The following is a 19,585-nucleotide window of genomic DNA, read 5'->3' as shown; positions in this document are numbered from 1 at the left end:
ATGGACAGGAACAGATACCCACCAAATGCAGCAATATAATTTAATTTGATATAACGGACGAGTTCATTGGCATCATATATGACACATTTATAATTTAGCTATAGTTTTGACTTGGTGTGGATATCGCAAGATGCTGTAAATCTTAGTTTAATTGGAACAGTGTTATCTCAAAGAGCGAAGGATGGTACTAGTCAAAACTGGCATGATAAATTCACACAGCAGTCAAAATATAGGTATTATCAAAATTATAAAACATTATTAAATTCTCTAATTTTGTTATCGCAGAAAGATGAATATTACGCATTTATTTTTCAGCTGTGAACATTATCAAAATCAAAGAGGAAAGTATTTAGACAAACTTTGGATTCGTAGTCAATCTGTTGACAAATTGTACGGCTTTGTGTCAACACAAAATGCTTTTGTTATTCACAGAGTTTGCAAAATTGATATAGCGACTGTTGCATCAACAAAAAATGCATACACTGCTTAATATAAACACATTATGTATATATGCACTCGAGATGAGAGATATTGTCTTTGTAGATATTATTGTTTCGTGAAGATTACCAATTAATTTTTATTTATTTTTTATAATCTTATAAACAAATATGACAATACATTGTTTGTTAAGAAAGCCTGGTAGTATATGTTGATATCACTTTCCGCAAAAGAAGAAGAATTTGTTCCCCTTCGAAATGATTCGTGAGAGTAAAACAATCATCACGTGGTATCCTCCTCTTCCCAATTAATGCTAATTCAATGTGACGATTTATTGTAGTTTGAAAACGACTCCAAACGAACCAAGATACTGACTGCCCAGTGTGAGGGTAAGGAGGTACATAAAGACGAAAATAACGACCTGACCTGGATTCCATTGTTATTGTTGCTATAAACTCTCGTGGGCTTTGCTGCTGAGTAGCTTTATACAACACGCGCGTGTCATAGCCTTACGTTGCGAAAATACTAATGTCAGTGCGTTAAAACGAAATACTCTAATGTAATATCCGGAAAGTCTCAGAGAACCTAGTTGTTAGTATTATCACTGAAGCAGCAAGACGCGATCGGTACACGGTCTTAGATCTGGAAGTGATTTCTTAATAAATCAGGGCATGTTGAATAAAACATTTTTAAATATGTTAAGTATGTCTCGCAAAATCGTTAATTTGTCTCTGATAAAATTGTTACGGTTCTATTAAAGGATTCGTGTTGATGCATGATAAGACGACTCGTCGAATTAACAGTTCATTGGGATCATAGTTAAGTATCATGTGGGATGCTTTTTAGCTATTAAATATACCCTCAAACTGAAAAAATATATCATAAATTAAACTTAAAGAAAGGATATATTTTAGAGAATAACGAGACTGGTTCAGCTATGAGTAGTGCCATGACAGTTACATTGGATGTAGTACGCAAATATGTCTTCACTCTATTTACAATGGGACACATTCAACAATTCTAAACTGGTGAACGGAAAAAACAGTTTCACTGTAATCAAATTAAAATTGAACAAAAAGGAAAGCTTTCAAGTATTAATTAAATCAGGGTGAATAAATGACTATAGGAAATTCAAATATATTTAAATTTGGAAGAAATATCGTTGCCTGGGTAGTTGAATGGGATGGGTTGATTTAAATTAATTTATTTGTTTAAATACTTCACCTCGATTTTCATTATCTAAGCAGTTGCGTTTTTTGCACTGTCTAAAACTGGCATTTGCTTCGTTTGAAAAATCAAACAGTCGATTAAACCGGGCTTTTGAGACATTTAGAGACGCATTAAGAAACACAGTTTACTGCTTATCTTGACGTGTGGCTCTTATTCTTTCATTAACAGAACTTTTGGATATCTCGACACTCAATTTATTTAAGATTATTTTTGTTCACATTGAGCTACCTATCCATCATAATTTAAAGAGGTAATTGTTAACATTCTCACATAATCTTAATATACCAATATTTCGCGCACACACACACACACACACACACACACACGCACGCACGCACACACGCGGAATTCAGTGCCGTTCATAGTGTAATTGTATCACATATCCTACGGCAGATGTTTATTATCAACAGTACAGAAATAAAGTTTTGCCGATTACGTCAATTACAACTGGATTACACTCTTGGGAAAAGGTTATTTAATCTCTGAGTTAGCAAACATCTACAGTTCATTTATAATGAATCAACTGAATTCTGGGGAGATTAAAATTTCATTACGTGTAAGACGGACCGGAGATTCATCTTGATGTGGCATTTCATATACGACCTCCAAACTGTCGCATGCATTGTGTAATTCTATAACAAGCAAAACCGGTGGGGGAGGTTTTTTTCACTTATCTTTGTTTCCTTTTCATTCAAGATCCATCCTCTACATAACCTTAAAGTGTTCCTAGTGTTTTGTCGACATGGCCTAATACAATGCGTGAGAGAGGCTGATGGCACTGACATTACCATCGACGCTTTGTGTTTTTTAAATTTATTTGTTTATATAAAATAGACTTTTTCATTTACTAGCACCTCAACAATACTAAAGCAATATGAACTCGAAGTGTCTTATCCCCCTTCCCAAAGAAAACATTAGCAACCACTTCTGCGAGTCGTCTTTGGTAAACAATTATCCTTGTCGTTCATTGCATTGTTGTCGATGTTGATATCGAACAATTTCCAGTCATGTGACGGTCAGGGAGTTCGAGTACTCAGATATTACAGTTGTATGTGAGTAATTTTGTTTTATTATTCCATTCAGGGCAGCCCTTAGAAGGGCAGCCCTTAGAACCGATTTGGCCCAATCGGGCCCCGTGCTCACAGAGGGCCCGCGGGTTAGTAATTTAAAAAAATATATATCTATTGAGAGAAAGTAATTTTAAAGCGATGGAAGAAAATTTTAAGTTCAATATCAGATAAAACTTGTTTAAATATACATTTCCAAATGCAGTGCTAACAGAAAACCCCGCGCATAAATGCGGGGGGGGGGGAGGCGCCAAAATGATCCAAGGCCGTTCCTGATTATAGTAATAAATATAGGTCTTGATAACTAAATACCATAGCACTCGATTTGTTCTATTAAGGTTCTGGTTCCAATCACATGTTTGTTTTTTTATCGTGTAAAGGTTCTATGGCCTCCAATCCTTGGTATGATTTTTCTCCTTGTTTCGTTTTCCTGTTTTTCAACAATGCATGAACATTTGTTTTTTTGGGACAGTTATTGTAAAGATTGTGCAAAGACTTTATTTTCTTAGCGAAACAAAGACACAATCATAAATACATCGATGCTAGAGATCCTGATTATATTGAAGATGACAGAACCCAAGGGACACTTCTATTTATTTGTAAATTTTCAACGGCCTGTTTTCATGATATAGCTACAGATAAATAAAGAACATAACAATATTTAAATAAGATTGAATGTCATATACGTATATTGAGAATATTCTCATAAATCAGATAGACAAACATCATATGAACCATTCGAAAAAAAATATTTTGAATAACTCTCATATAAGGAAGGAAGAAGAGTTCTTCAAACAAAAACACACATTTCTTGTGTGGCATATAACCGAAAGTTTACATTTCGGGCAAACTTTGCTGGGTCAGAAGGTTGATTAAACGTGTGTTTTATAAGATTATGTAGTTATGGTTTAAAAAAAAGAAACGAATGAAAATAACTATTATGGATGGAAGTAACCCTAATGTGACCCATTCCATGCGTTAGTTTTATTATTAACCACGGTCGTAATGTAGCCTTGATGTTTAATATCGGTTGTATAAGCGCTTGTATTTTATACCTCAGTGATACGTGACAGGAAGTGACACCAGTTCCTAGAAATGGCCAACATCTCGACTTCCTACAAGGAGCACTAGCATAATGGCGGCCAGAGACCCTGTTCGTGTTATAGTTCTGACTGAAAACTCTTTGCCAGAAAAAAATTTGTTCATCCGATTATAGATGAGCATTTCAATATTAAATTAAATTGATGGTTACAATGTTCAAGTCTTCCAAGATTGGAAACAGAAGCATACTGCTTTATTCGGCCGATGCCATACACATAACTGTGGTGCACATAGCCAGTTTAAGGTACCCGCCTGTCTGGTGTATAGTCATTTTGAAGTATAAGACGTCTTGCATGCTGTCATTTTGATGTGCGCCACTGGCAAGTAAATGATGCTCCAAAATGACTATATACACGACAGAAGTTTTATACTACTGAAATGCTACTTTGAATTTCTAGGAATGTCCTACCAAGATATACCCAACAATTATAAACATTTCGTTATTCTTCTGGTGTGACAGAAGTGATCATGGGTTAAATATTATATTAACCAACGTTTCCTTAAACCATTCAGTTTTGCAATCGACGTACAGTGTCAGTATCAGAGTTACATTTTGGAGTTTGTTATTTTCTACTAGCCAGCATTTGTATTATTTATTAGCAAACACAGTCCCATGGAATTAAAAATGATGCTTGTCAAACATTATTTTATCATGCTGTTAATGGTTTATACTGGTTGCAAAGTTGAGGATGGTAGGGCAATATATTGCAAGTTCGATGCGAAAGTATTCAGCAGATTTTCAAGGTATTTTTTGTCTGTACAATTTACAGTTGGAACTGGGTTACAAACGAGCAAATACGTTGCCAAAATCATCGATGATGAAATGAAAGAATAGACTCCGTGGAATTTAAAGTAAAAGTTAGTGAAATAATCTTGAATGTGACTATGAAGGAGGAATTTTTAGGAACGACATTTACCTGATCGCCCTAAAAATTCAGTTTTGAATTTAAAATTACTTAACAATTTGAGAGGTGTCAATACTGGGTTATTTAGCGATTGATTTAAAACTTGGTTTTGTTTTTAATCAGACTGGGGAGTTTGTTGGGGTATCTTGTTCAGGGGATCTGGGCAAAATGTGTATTAGACACTCAGTGAGTGTAGTTTTACCTTTTAATTATCTTTAAAGAATCTAAGCCGTCTTTCCAACCATAATCTTAGTAGACTAGCTTATTCCTTAGGGAAGACAGCATTATCTATGACGTAAAAAGCATTTCCGGTCATCACTGTGTTTATCTAAATTCTTTTGGTAATACTGAATAGAATCTAGTCTAAAAAATGTCGGAGAAAATGAATCTTAACGTGTGCGTGTGCGTGCGTGCAGGTGTGTGTGTGCGTGTGCGTGCAGGTGTGTGTGTGTGTGTGTGTGTGAGAGAGAGAGAGAGAGAGAGAGAGAGAGAGAAAGAGAGAGAGAAAGAGAGAGAGAGATTCAGGATAACATTCCAGTACACATGTCAGAGGAGGCATCGCTAATCGAAGATTTCATATAAAACATTTTTGTGCAAAAAGAAAAAGTGGCAAGCTAAGTTTAGGTTTTACATTGCGTATCGCTATCTGTAATAAACATTTTGTATTTTATAACTCCTTGATGCATATTGTTTATAGAGTTTTCATTGCATACTAAACTGTCTTGGTTTTGATTTAAAGTCGACTCTCTTTTCACTATTTAATGTTGAATTTAAGGCATGGTGCTAATTAAATAAAGTTGTAAATTTGTAATTGTGCATCCTTTATTTATTTTAGGACTTCTGTAAGATTAGTATGTTAGAGAGGCACAGCGGGAACAGAAACGACGAAACATTAGAATGAGAGGCAATTTATTTATTAATTAATTTACAAGCCGTTCACCACAGCTCGAAACACTATCGATACATCCCCAATGCCATTATCTGTTTACATTGTCGAAAGCAAAATTTATTTAGGAGTGTTTAATGGCATTTAGGTAACGACTATCTCACATATTATTTGCACGTATTTCTCTCCATTAATTATGCCACAGTTTTCCCTGGATTTTATCTCAACCTATCAACTTTAAATATATTTTACAGCTCCATTTTATTCGTAGTATGTAATAACAACAACATTTTGAATGTTACAAAGACGATATTTTTGGCTAGAATAGAAGTTATCAAGAAAAACTTTTTCTTCACATTACGACCGAAAGTAAATTTATTTATGTATATGATTTAACGGCACATCAGCACAATGCTATCTACACAGTGCCGAATAAGTTAAGGTATCTTAAAGAAAAGGCGAACAAAAGAAAAATAAGGACAAAAGGTGGTAACTTTCTTAAAATACACTGTATAAATTTGTATATAAACCGCACACTTTTAAAAGGTAAAGACCTTCTCGTCTGGAATGATTTCAAGAGACGCAACCCATATTACAAAGCTTGCCGTTATTTCCGTCACTTACAGCATGCAGGAGGGCACATCGTGCCTATCATACATTACCAAACCCGCTTCTCGTAGGTCGGTGGTTTTTTCCGGGGTTTTCCCGGGTTCTTCCTCCACCATTATTACTGGCCGCCATGTATAGCCTATCGTGTGCTGAAAAATGGCGTTAAACCCCACAACAACAAAAACAACCAAACCCGTAAAGTGTGTGTGTGTGTGTGGAGGGGGGGGGGAGCTATGCACAGGAAGAGAGATATTTACTTCTTGGAAATATTTATACACAGGCAAGAAGATAAATTGGAGCAAACGCTAAAAGATCTTGTCATGACAGCGCAAAGACTAGGAACTTCAGACAATTAATTATGAATGCAATCTACGTTGCATTGTTAACAGATCTGTGAATTCCGCCACGTATTTGTTGATAGGTGTCTATATCCTAACTTTCTGAAAGTTATCACCAGGGGCGGATTAAGGCTCACTGGTGCCCTAAGCACTGACAAATCTTGGTGCCCCTCCTCCCCTCCTTTCCACGTACACCTGGCAAGATAACCCTAGGGTGCACCATGATCAAGAAACAGAACATTATGATCAATTTGCACTAGTTTTATAATTTTTTTTTTACAAATCTTCATTCGTTTTTTTTCTTTTCACCCTTTTCTCAACTTTGTGGTGCCCCCTTTGGCCCTGGTGCCCTAAGCACGTGCTTAGTCTGCTTAATGGTTAATACGCCTCTGGTTATCACGCAAGATACAAATAAACAAGAAACCATGACTTTTTTAAAATATACTTTCATGATAGTTTCCAAATGTGTTTACTGAGAATCTTTGACGGAAGGATGCTGGATGGCACCATTGTGAAATCAAAATTCGATTCTTGAGTTACTGTATCTGATCTGCTATTGTGTCTGTTATTATGTCTGTTTGTCCAAAAGTTTCATGTTCACATTAATACCTGTCATCTATTGCTAAAATGTATTTCTTTCCCACTGACTCAATTTACAAGTTGTAAATTGGCAGTTGTGGAGGTCCTATGGTTAGCGGCTGAATAGTTGAGAGTTTGAATCCTATTATAGGAACAGTTGTGGCGTCTCCTTGGGCATTATAGTTTGCTAGAACTGCATGAGCACAAAATAAATTACTTGTACTGCTGTACCGAAAAACACCAAACGAAACCAAACAAATCATAGGGTGATGTATATAATACGCAATGATATATTACATACATTTCTGGATGGAAAATACTAGAGAGTGTTAGACTTCCCAAGTGCAAGATATATCGATAGCAACTTTGAGATGGGTGGACAGAAATTAATAATAATAATTATGAATACATTAAGTTTGGCATTCTTGGCACCGAACTGAATTTTTTAGAATGTTTGTTTCATATGTGAAGAGTACAAACTGAATGAATAAGAGGAAGACATCTGTGTCATATTTGTATAGAAAACACTGGTAATTAATATCACACCATGGAATGGAGAGAAATTTTTGCGATCACAACAGTTATATAATTTGTATGCTTTCCCTGCCACTACTCTTGACTTGGCCCTGCCCATCCGTTTTTCTTTCCATCCATCCTGAGAAGCTCGCTAGCACGATTGCACAAAAGACACTTGATGTAGACAAATTAATTTTAACATGCATCTTTGTGTGCATATTTAAGTGACCTTATTAGATTTTCAGACCATTACAGCAATTACCCCCACCCACAAGTTCTTCACGCATATTGAGACTTTTTGGACTTTTTGTTTTGAAAACAATAGTAGCACGATTAAGCCAAACTCAGTTGAGGTATAAAAATTAAATTAGGTACGCATATGTGTGTACATATGTAGGTGATGCCAGATTTTTGTGATATCCTAATATATATATATATATATATATATATATATATATATATATATATATATATATATATATATATATATATATATATATATATATATATATATATATATATATATATATATATATATATATATATTCATTCAATAAATCAATGCAAGAATATTAGTTTTAAGCCATCTGTGGTTCAGAATGAAAACAAATCCCAGCCTCCTCCCCCAGACTAAATGGTCCGTTCTTTTACTCAGTATCCAGGCTTTTAAAATGAAAAACAAAGTTGAGTTACTGTGGTCGAAAAATGACATTTGCATGATGAGGTGAGTTTATCTCGTAAGTTGCTAACCGCCTTACTCTTGCCTGTGAAGTTGAACTTGTAAGGTTTGTTGGAAAGCATTACTTTCATTCTTCTTTAAACTGAATTAATAAAACAATACATTGCAAATTCATTATTTCTCTTCTACTCATATCGTTCATACTAGTTTCATGTTATTCTCTTTTGAGAGGGGGGCTGTCTGAAATTTAAATCAATAACTTTGTTACATAATGATTTACATTAAAAAGATACATATAATTATGTACGTGTACTTTATTGGGGTAACAACATAGCGTAGTAAAATTCTCACCAAACTGGGATCCAGACCTTTTTATGGCAAACAGATACTACCACCACCACCACGATTACTACTACTAATATAACTACTACTACTACCATATAATAATACCAATAATATCAATAAAAGTCCCTGAAAGTGTTTGACGCTCCAATGGCTGAAAAGAATTTAATAGAAGTCTGCTGGGGAAAAAACATGGCAAAAAATACTTTTCATTCAGGAGGATTTTCAAGATCAAGATTTTCAAGATGGCAACTATGGTGACCATGTTAGATATCAGATCGGCACCATTATTATTTACAACCAATGGCTCCAATGGCTGAAAAGAATTTAATAGAAGTCTGCTGGGGAAAAAACATGGCAAAAAATACTTTTCATTCAGGAGGATTTTCAAGATTAAGATTTTCAAGATGGCAACTATGGTGACCATGTTAGATATCAGATCGGCACCATTATTATTTACAACCAATTAAACATCATAAAAAGTATTTCCTGTGAAAACTCTAGGGCACTATTGCATTCGTTCAGGAGATGTAGTGATAACAAGATTTTCAAGATGGCTACTGTGGTGGCCATATTGGACATCAGATCGGCACCATTTTTATTTAAGACCAACTAAAAATATCATAATTCATTCAGTGAAAACCACATGATGATATCACCGTTTATTTAGTGTTAACAAGTTTTTCCTGATGGCCGCTCTGGCAGCCATTTTGGATATTGGATCAGCACCATTTTTATTTAGGGTTAGTTAGATATTTCAGGAAGTCTTCTTTGAAAACCACATGTCAATTTGATTTTCCGTTCAGGGAGAGTAGCGATAAAAGATTTTCAAAATGGCCGCAGTGGGGTCCAGATTGAACATCAGACTGGCACCAAGTTCACCTGGACCAAGAAGACAACGTAAGACGTATTTTAGAGAAAATCCCATGTTGATATGACCATCCATTCAGAAGGAGTACTGATAACGAGATTTTCAAAATGACACTCTGGCGGCCATATTGGATGTCTGAGCGGCATCATTTTCATATAAGGAGAACTTGTTCATGTGCGTGTGTGTGTGTGTGTGTGTGTGTGTGTGTGTGTGTGTGTGTGCGTGCGCGTCTATGTGTGTGTTTGTGTTTGTGTGTTTCATGAAAATCCTAATGTCATAAAAAGTAGTCTAGGAAGAGTAGCCATATCAATATTGTGCTAACGGATGGACGGACCATAACAAGGACAACAGACCATCCCATAAGCTCTTCTGGTCTATAACCAGAAGAGCAAATAGCAGTATGTAAGAGTGTGTGAGTACTATCATGCATAACATAGGAAATAATGATCTTTATAAGTCTATATTCTGTTGAAGGTCTCATTCAGAATGCACAAATCTTTACCAGAACGCTACAATCTACAACTAATTTATTCTATTTTGACCCAATCTGTACCAAACACCTTATTCTCTTTCTAATTAAAAAAAAAGCTGATTTGCAGAATACAAATATGAATTCCTCAAGCGAAACTGCTCAGTCGGCTCTTATGTGAAATCTAATTTAGAAAATGAAAAGTGATTAAATCCTGCTATTTTGATAATTATACTTTTCTTTCTTAGGAATACGAATAAGCATGCAATCTGAACAGGAATAAGATAAGCATTCTATCTGAATAGGACTGAAATAAGCCATATAACTGAATAGGACTAAAATAAGCCATATAACTGAATAGGAATGAAATAGGCATGCTATATCAATAGGAATAAAATAAGCATGCTATCTGAAGAGGAATAAAGAAAACATGCTATCTGCATAGGATTAAAATAAGCCAGATAAATGAATAGGAATAAAATAAGCATGCTATCTGAAGAGGAATGAAAACAGCATGTTATCTGAATAGGAATACAATTAGCGTGCTATTTGAATAGAAATAAAATTAGCATGATAACTGAATAGGAATAAAATTAGCATGCTATATGAATAGGAATCAAATAAGCCAGATAACTGAATAGGAATAAAATACGCCAGAAAACTGAATAGAAATATAAACAAGAATGCTTTCTGAATTAAAATAAGCATGCTATCTGAATAGGAATAAAATAAACCAGATAACTGAATAGGAATACAATAAGCATGCTGTCTGAATAGGAATAAAATAAGCAGGCCATCAGAATAGGAATAAAATAAGCATGCTATCTGAATATAAATTTAAAAAAAAACAGATAACTGAATAGGAATAAAATTAGCATGCTATCTGAATAGGAATAAAATAAGCAGGCTATCCAAATAGGAATAAATAAGCATGATATCTGAATAGGAATAAAATAAACCAGATAACTGAATAGGAATAAAATAAGCATGCTGTCTGAATAGGAATAAAATAAGCAGGCTATCCAAATAGGAATAAATAAGCATGATATCTGAATAGGAATAAAATAAACCAGATAACTGAATAGGAATAAAATAAGCATGCTGTCTGAATAGGAATAAAATGAGCATGCTATCCAAATCGGAATAAAATAAGGATGCTATCTGAATAGGACTAAAATTAGCATGATATCTAAACAGGAAGGAGAGATAAATTTGCCGGTACCAGTAAACATAAAATAAAGTACTCACACTGAATTTAGAATAACTTAATTGGAACTATCAAGCAATAAGAAACGAATGGCATCTTGCTTGCTCGTTTATGGGTCCAATTTAAACCTTTTTCTAATTATCTTTATAAGCTGGCATAAGATGAATATAATTAGCGTTATGTGGTGATTGATCCAACACTTATATAATTAGCGTTAGTTATACGGTGATGTATCCCACACTTATATCATTAGCGTTAGTTATATGGTGATTTATCCCACACTTATATAATTAGCGTTAGTTATATGGTGATTTACCCAACACATATAATTAGCCTTAGTTATCTGGTGATTTATGAAACACTTATATAATTAGCGTTAGTTATATGGTGATTTATCAAACACTTATATAATTAGCGTTAGTTATATGGTGATTTATCCAACATGTACATAATTAGAGTTAGTTATATAGTGATTAGTCCAACACTTTGCTTTTTTGGAAATCATGTTTTCATATTTTTAAAGGAAAAAATGCATTACATAAATAAAGTTTATCTAAGCGTAAAAAGTTTTAGCACTTGTCGTCCACCAAGAAGGGAAATACCGAGTTTTGGTCTCAGTCTAAATCACACAAATTTCGGTTTTCGTTAAAAAGAAAATGTGTAACAAACAGCTCTTTTCCCGTTAGGTGGGGAATTTCTCTTCGAGCAACCCCACTTCCTCCCTCAGAGCAAATTTTTTTCCGAGGGAAAACTATCTCTGGTGTGGCGGTAGGTAAATCTAAGTGTAATTCTCCCCTATATGATAAAATACAGAACAATCTTGCAGGGCACTTTTTTCTGACCGGATTTCCTCCAAGAAAAAATGTCGCAAGAACACACTCACCCCACCCCGATAATCTACTCTAAGGTATTTTTATCTCGTGTGAGAAAACAATTCTGTACTATTTCTCCATGGGAAAAGTCTCTCTAGAATTATTTTCTCCGTGTTTTTCTTGGAAGTTATATATCACACATGCATTATCTGTGCAGATACTTCTTTACCAGCTACCAGAATATGAGATGAATACAGCAAGTATCCCAGATTATGAGATGAATACAGCAAGTATCCCAGAATATGAGATGAATACAGCAAGTATCCCAGAATATGAGATGAATACAGCAAGTATCCCAGAATATGAGATGAATACAGCAAGTATCCCAGAATATGAGATGAATACAGCAAGTATCCCAGATTTATTTTAAATAGCTTTATGTAAAACTGAAGTAGTTCTCACGTACCTGATATTTGACATAAACTTGCCAAAAGTTTCAGGAACGCATGAAATGTAAACCTCCGACCATGAGTCGTAACTCTTTTTGTACGGTGTACATATAATTCACATCTTATTGAAATATAACGATGCCAAAGTGGCAACATATGGACATTAGAGCTTTTGAGAGATTTGACCCAACACTACAATATTTGACAGGTGTCAGCACTGGCAAATACATATGCATTACCTTCGGTCGCAATTTAAAAATAAAATAAAAATGAAAAATTATTTATAAATTTAAAGGAAAAGGAATAGGGTGGTGGTAATTTACACTCGAATAGAACTTATTCACAATTTATTGTACTCACTTAAAAGTCGATTCGAACTGCAAAAAAAAAAAAAAAAAAAAAAAAAACCAGACACTGATTTGCAGTCGCATCATGTGCCGGCAGATCAAGGTTTATGTTGGTTGTTCTACTGATTGCTACTTACAAACTGCATAGTCCCAGATATGCCATATCATTATGCGACGGCAGATCGGGATCTGTGCAGTTTGCAGTTGGATTCGGCTTATAGGCAGACGGTTGTTTTGCTTGAATATGAAGTCCTCACCTACCCCCACCTCCGCTTTCAAATGACAGTTTACATAACTCCTATGGTAAACAGTTACAGCCAGGTTGATGCTGTATCACAAAAGAGAGCAATAAATGGATATACCAGTTTCAGCACGGCATTATTTTACTTGCCTTGCATTCATTATAGTGTTTGTGTACTATTTTTCTGCATCAAAAAGAAAAGAAGACAAACAAACAAACAGACATTCAGGTAGATAGATGAAAGACCAAACATTAAATAAAGATAAAAAGAATAAAGTGTAGCGTAAATAAAGTTAAGAATAAATGTTTTATTTACAATCGAACACATTTTAATATAATCAAATATAAACACCATTTGAGATTTTAGATCTTGCTCGTACGTAGAATACGGTGTTGTAGCATTCCCGGAAATTACAAGATGTAGGAAAAGTGGAGGCTCATGAAGTTGGACAAAAATATGCCAACTAATCGCGAGTTATTTTTAAATACTTCGGCACAGTAAAAGTTTGTAGTTTTCGCTTGAAACCAAAATCCTTGGATAAAAAAGGGAGAAATCCTCCAGAATAGTATAGTGCAGGATTTAGTATTAATAGCAGAACCAGAAGTTTACTGACTTTTACTAATGAATTTTGACAAAACCTAGTCTGTACAGTTGCACACGCCGCACGCACTCTGGATATGTGCATAAGACAAATGAGAATACTACTTCGCTTGTTTACCTAACCATTACGTTGTGCTAAAATCATTACTACACACCAAAGATGTAAAGTCAATTTGCTGCTCAATATGCCCTATCCGCACGTAGAAAATATAAGCAGCACAAGAAAACAACTATACGAACATACCAGTGTGTAATCGGGAGGCATAACTTAAACATCGCATATCATCATCATTAAACGTTTGTCGGTCATGATCCATGAAATAGGATCTAGTAACAAAACAACGCAAGGAGAAAACCCGGACTGAAAATGGTAAAGCCATCTCTCGTAAACTGTATCTCTCTCGAACACTACATTAAAATTAATCCTATCGCTAAAATATTTAATGTACCCGATACATTTTCTTACTATCACTGATATATAGATATACCATATGTCCCCCCCCCACCAAAGGGGGGCCCCGAGTGGCCGAGTGGTCTAAAGCGCTCTCCGTTACGGATCACTGCCATCTCACCTCTGTCTGCGTAGGTTCGAGTCTCGGATTCAGCCAATGTGGGTATGTGAGAAAGCTTGCCAGTAGCTTCGCGAGGGTCGGTGGTTCTTTCCGGTGTTTTCCCGGGTTCTTATTCCACCATTAATACTGGCCGCCATGTATAGCCTATCGTGTGCTGAAAAATGGCGTTAAACCCTACAACAACAACAACAACAACAACACCGAAGCAAGATATAAAGACAAAATGGTTTTCGTTATGAAGGACACCGCTCTTCCATTAACAATGTTATGGACTACGAATAATGAAAAACAGTTAAACAGCGTATTCAGTTCAATGCATTATATACATATAGAATGCGTACTTTTAGAAGTAAATAAGAGGTTACGAAATTCAGGTTGAACGAGAATTTAGTGTACGGCCTTTCAAAGCGGGTTGCGAACAGATGTGACACGTGTGTAGTTTACTGCAGTTTAAAGCAAGAAAATGATTCATGTTTATGTGATGATTTTTACGAAAAGAGAGATGGTTGGACAAGGTATTCATTATTAATAGTTTCCGCGCCGGGGGGGGGGGGGATACCATAACCGTAAAAGTGAAGATGAAACAAAAATATATAATTAACTTCAAAGAAATTGTATGGCGTTAGTAAAGATTTAAAAGGTACATGACGATCATCTAAGTTTATGAACATAGTCAAACTGTATGTATCTCTATGTCGTACATGTGTACAACTCCGATGTTAAAACTGCGTTGGGACAACTTTTGACGCAGATCTACAGCGGTAAAATCGGTTCCCCCATCAAATAATGCCCACGCTGCTTTAAACTTGGGTATTTTAAGACTTACTGTTTAGTTCTGACATGGATTTTCCCAACAGATGTTAAATATAGACTTAAATTTAATTCAGGCAACCTGACTGGCTGAAATTTAAGTTTGACTTCAAATCAGCTAGTGGAACCCCTCCCCAGTTGAGGCATAACTTTAAGATTTACATTCCTGAAATTGGGACCTGGTTTTTCATACAATGTATATATAATAATGGGGTTTTAAAAATAAAACTTTAAAAATTAAACCAAATGGATAAAATATACTTAACTATGTGAATGTTTTTGTATGACGTTAGTGGCATAAATTTGTAATATTGCTAAAGACCGCTAATCAGCTAGCAAAGTAGCCCACTGATGACGCCGTTGTGGAAGCCTCAGATGTCTTCACATATCGTTTGACACTGGGGTCAGCCTCGTTCTGGATTGCCACTGAAACAATTTTTTAGATGAACTTTTGACGCAAAAACCTGAAAGGTTACAAATCATATATCTGCTTTTTCAAAGATTGAAACGTCTATAGTTTTGGATTTTGCCAATTCTTTGTAGAATGAGGTTAACGCAAAAAAAAAAAAAAAAAAGTCTGCAATAGTCTTGCGACTATCAACTTATGGTGGCTGTTTCGATAGAAGCTTGAGCGTCAGCTAGGGGGAGAGGGTGGCGGCTTGGTATTTAGGGCTCAACTCGAAAACCCTCTTTCGAGGTAAAACAGCTCACTTTCTGGAGAAAAAAGAAGAATCTGAAACTGGATCCAGTTAGAAAAAAAACAAAAACAATCCTTGATCTGGAACTGATACGTTTGTGTTAATCAATACAGTCACAATGTATCAGCAGTAGACACACACACACACACACACACACACACACACACACATTGATAGATCAGATAGATAATTAAAATAGAAAATAAAAAGAATTCATATAAAAACAGATATCACTCGTAAAGAGGACATTTTCTTACTGTCGTATTCAACGTTCCCCTTCATTCCCTAGTAAATATATTAGCACCACAACACAATAACATGAACATTCAAGTAATCAGTCATGAGGTGATAATTATAAGGATGACAATCCATAGATACAGATTAGCATTATCAAACGTTTTTCGGCAATAGGCCATGCAGAAAATAGAAAAAGAAAAGATCTTTGAGACGCTGGTGAAAGGAAAATGATGAACGAAAGGCGTATACCATTTGTAGTGAATGCGTCTCCCTCCCACAAGTACATTAGCAGTTCATTATCTATCTCAAATATGTCATTTCTGTATATAACCCCTCGCTATTACGAAATCCTGCTATATCGAGGGCCAAGGGCCTCAAAAGATACGTGTTTAATGTTTTACGCTATAATACTATCTCGTTATCGAGAGTAATTTGTATGGACTCCTAATCGTTTTTTATTGTTATGGACTAATGTATTGAAACAAACTGACGTTCAAAGAAGTTAAAGGAAATGCAAGATGGCATTTTATGTGTTACATATGTACCACATGTATAATTTATCATTACAAAATTCGGTAGCGACTTTATATTTCTTTGAAGTGAGTTGCATGTAGATCAGACATGCATGAAATTTATTAAAGTTAAGTAACAGTTCAAATCATGGAAACTCCTCAATTTTATGTGATGAATTTAACGCATAAACCGATTTTAGGATTCGGATTCATTATCAACAATTTCCCAGCGTTGAAATCAGCGATACCTAAAGCTTAAAAGAGAAGATCGTAGGAAAAAGTTGATAAACTTTAAATATATAAACGTTTGAGTGAATGCATGACTAGAAATAAAAATACTTTTGGTGGAAATCTAATTTTATGAACAATTAAACACATAAAACCAATTTAAACGTCAAAATAAGCGTGATATACCGATATTACAACAACGTTCACTGAATATTTTCAAACAGATCAATATATGCAGAATTGGTTTATTATGTATATTTGATTTAATTATATTTGATTTGATATATACTTATTTCAATTTAATTGTTTGTTTGTCAGTTTTAATTTTTTTATATTTTTCATTACATGTTATTGCAATGTAAATTTATTCACTGCAGATGATACTTTTTCCAGAAAATAGTTTGCCCCTGACTGTCCGTTTTGTAAACACCAGGTGTTGATTTAGATCCTGACCTTGATTCAAAATTAGTAGCAACCACGTAAATAAGTTCTATTTTTCGAGTTGTCGAGCTCATGATGGGACTACGTGTTTAAGATGTAAACATTTTTTAATTGTTTTTATTTCTTAGAGTAAAATGATTGGTTTTCGTCAGGGCCACACTGGGTGTACATGATCTTTAACAAGTACATAATTTCGACGAGGTTCTGGAACATGATCACGTGACCCCCTTATTGCATTTTGGAGAGATATTCTCAGAAGTAGTTGGGCTGTTACACTGGAAGTTGGATGTTGTGCTGTTTGGAGTTGTTTCAAACTACTTGGATTCAAAAGGATTAATTCTTTTTTCCCCTGGAAAATACGTGTGCTCATGTGAAATTCCTGAACAAAGACAGCTTTTATAAAAATTTATTCAGATTTCCAAGACCGATGTGATATTTCTTGTTTCTACAAGGAACTGTAGATATCAACACAATAGATTACAGCATACGTCATCGTCTTCCATCTTGGATTTTTCATCAGGACTCGAACTCGAAATCAGTAGAACATTTTGTCATTAGGACTACTAAAATTTTATTCATGGATTATTCTTGGATTATTTTTGGATTTGATTCTTAAAACCGTAAGTTCATATTTTGTTTTTATTTCTACTTAATTTTTCCAGGGAAATAAATTATTACATTTTTCGAAGCCTGTTGTTTTCACTCTTTCTAGTGTTACTGTTTATTCGAGCCTAAACACGTAACATAAGAGGTTCACCAACAAAGAATGTACAAGTTACGCTATATTTATGAGTTTTATGACCTATCTCTAATTTCGTGTGATGTCGTTATTTTTCTAAGCAGAATGAATAAAAAGGAAATTGAACAAAGCAAAACACAGTATTGCAAAACAAAAGAAAAGTAAAACAAAAATGTTATTTAAAAGTACTTCAGGAGAGACAGGAAATCTATCACCTAGAAAGTCGGTTTGGATCATGAGATTCATTGCAACCAAACTAGATAAAAATGTACTTGATATAACACATGATAAGTTCTATTTTTTGAGGGTCTAGTATGTAGTTAGCTTTGCACCTCTGCGATTTAGGGTTCAATCCTCAGTTGCAGCAGGTGCTAGGCTAAGTAATCGCCCATTCAATGTCTATTGATTTATATTAAGTTCCTATTAAGTGAATTGTTAAAACTAAATGTTCTATTCAAGTGAAATTAAATTTATGCTTTTAACATTTATAGCTGTACTGTTTCTTATACGTGCCGCAATTTCGGACAAAGCTTTGCTATGTAATGGCGCTTTTCATCGTCATATGCGTTATATATAATTACTTTCCGGCTGATCAACATGAGTCCCCTAAATATGGTTATTTAGCATGATCTTAAAAGAAATTATTTATTACATAAACTTCACCACTGACAATTATTAAATGTCCACTTGACATGTCATACACTGTCATAATTAGTCTTTGAAAAGGGGAAAACCGAGGGACCCAAAGAAAACAATTGCAATTTGTTAGTAACCTCTTATCATTTACCAGATGCGGGAATTGAACCCAGAAGAGAGAGAGAGAGAGAGAGAGAGAGAGAGAGAGAGAGCACAGCAGGAGTGTTACCGCAGTGTTATCATCCTTCATAGTATGTAGACAAGGGTACAGAAAAACCGTTACCTCCTTACCTTGCCTGAACTTTTGACTCCCTTCCAGAGACTGAAGTAGAGTACTATGAATGTCAGCAGGGTACAGAGGACTAGTTGCCACTGTGGTGATCCCAAGTCATCCACGCCTTTACTCAAATGTAGGTGTAGCATACCACGCCTGGAATCAGAAAGAAATAATAGCCTTTACATCTTAACGTTGAGATAGCATGCTTAAACGATACGTGGAAAGACATCACATGAAAGAGAGATAAACTGGTGTGATTTTCAGACTGTGCGTAGATGTATCGTCGCTCGGATGCGATCGACATACTACGCGTAACTGTATCACAATGACGTGATCTGAATACTACGAAAGGCTGTATCACACTGATGTGACCTGTATATTGCACGTAGATGTATCATACTGATGTGATCTGCATACTTCATGTGGCTATCACATTGATGTGATCTGCATACTATATGTGACTGTATCACACTGATGTGATCTGCATACTGCATGTGGCTATCACACTGATGTGATCTGCATACTGTATGTGGCTATCACATTGATGTGATCTGCATACTGCATGTGGCTATCACATTGATGTGATCTGCATACTATATGTGACTGTATCACACTGATGTGATCTGCATACTGCATGTGGCTATCACACTGATGTGATCTGCATACTGTATGTGACTGTATCACACTGATGTGATCTGCATACTGCATGTGGCTATCATACTGATGTGATCTTCATACTGTATGTGAC

At 35.1% G+C, this 19,585-nt stretch overlaps 1 protein-coding gene across 2 annotated transcripts in view; it reads right to left on the bottom strand.

Moving 5' to 3' along the window:
- The window catches only part of LOC149780873 (sodium-dependent dopamine transporter-like), a 183,231-nt gene that overhangs the window by 42,965 nt on the left and 120,681 nt on the right, over positions 1–19,585 (bottom strand). For both annotated transcript variants that reach the window (XR_016415159.1, XM_089937971.1), the window contains exon 5: positions 18,852–18,990. Coding sequence is in view for 1 of the 2 variants with exons in the window: in XM_089937971.1 (XP_089794097.1) it covers positions 18,852–18,990 (139 nt within the window). In the remaining variant the exon portion in view is untranslated. The remainder of the gene's footprint in view (positions 1–18,851; positions 18,991–19,585) is intronic.

The sequence above is a fragment of the Sinohyriopsis cumingii genome, chromosome 16, assembly GCF_028554795.1.
Source record: "Sinohyriopsis cumingii isolate HCF-2022 chromosome 16, ASM2855479v2, whole genome shotgun sequence".
In the NCBI taxonomy this organism is placed as follows: domain Eukaryota; kingdom Metazoa; phylum Mollusca; class Bivalvia; order Unionida; family Unionidae; genus Sinohyriopsis; species Sinohyriopsis cumingii.
The sequence above is the reverse complement of the archived record's forward strand: the minus strand, read 5'-3'. Positions and strand labels throughout refer to the sequence as shown.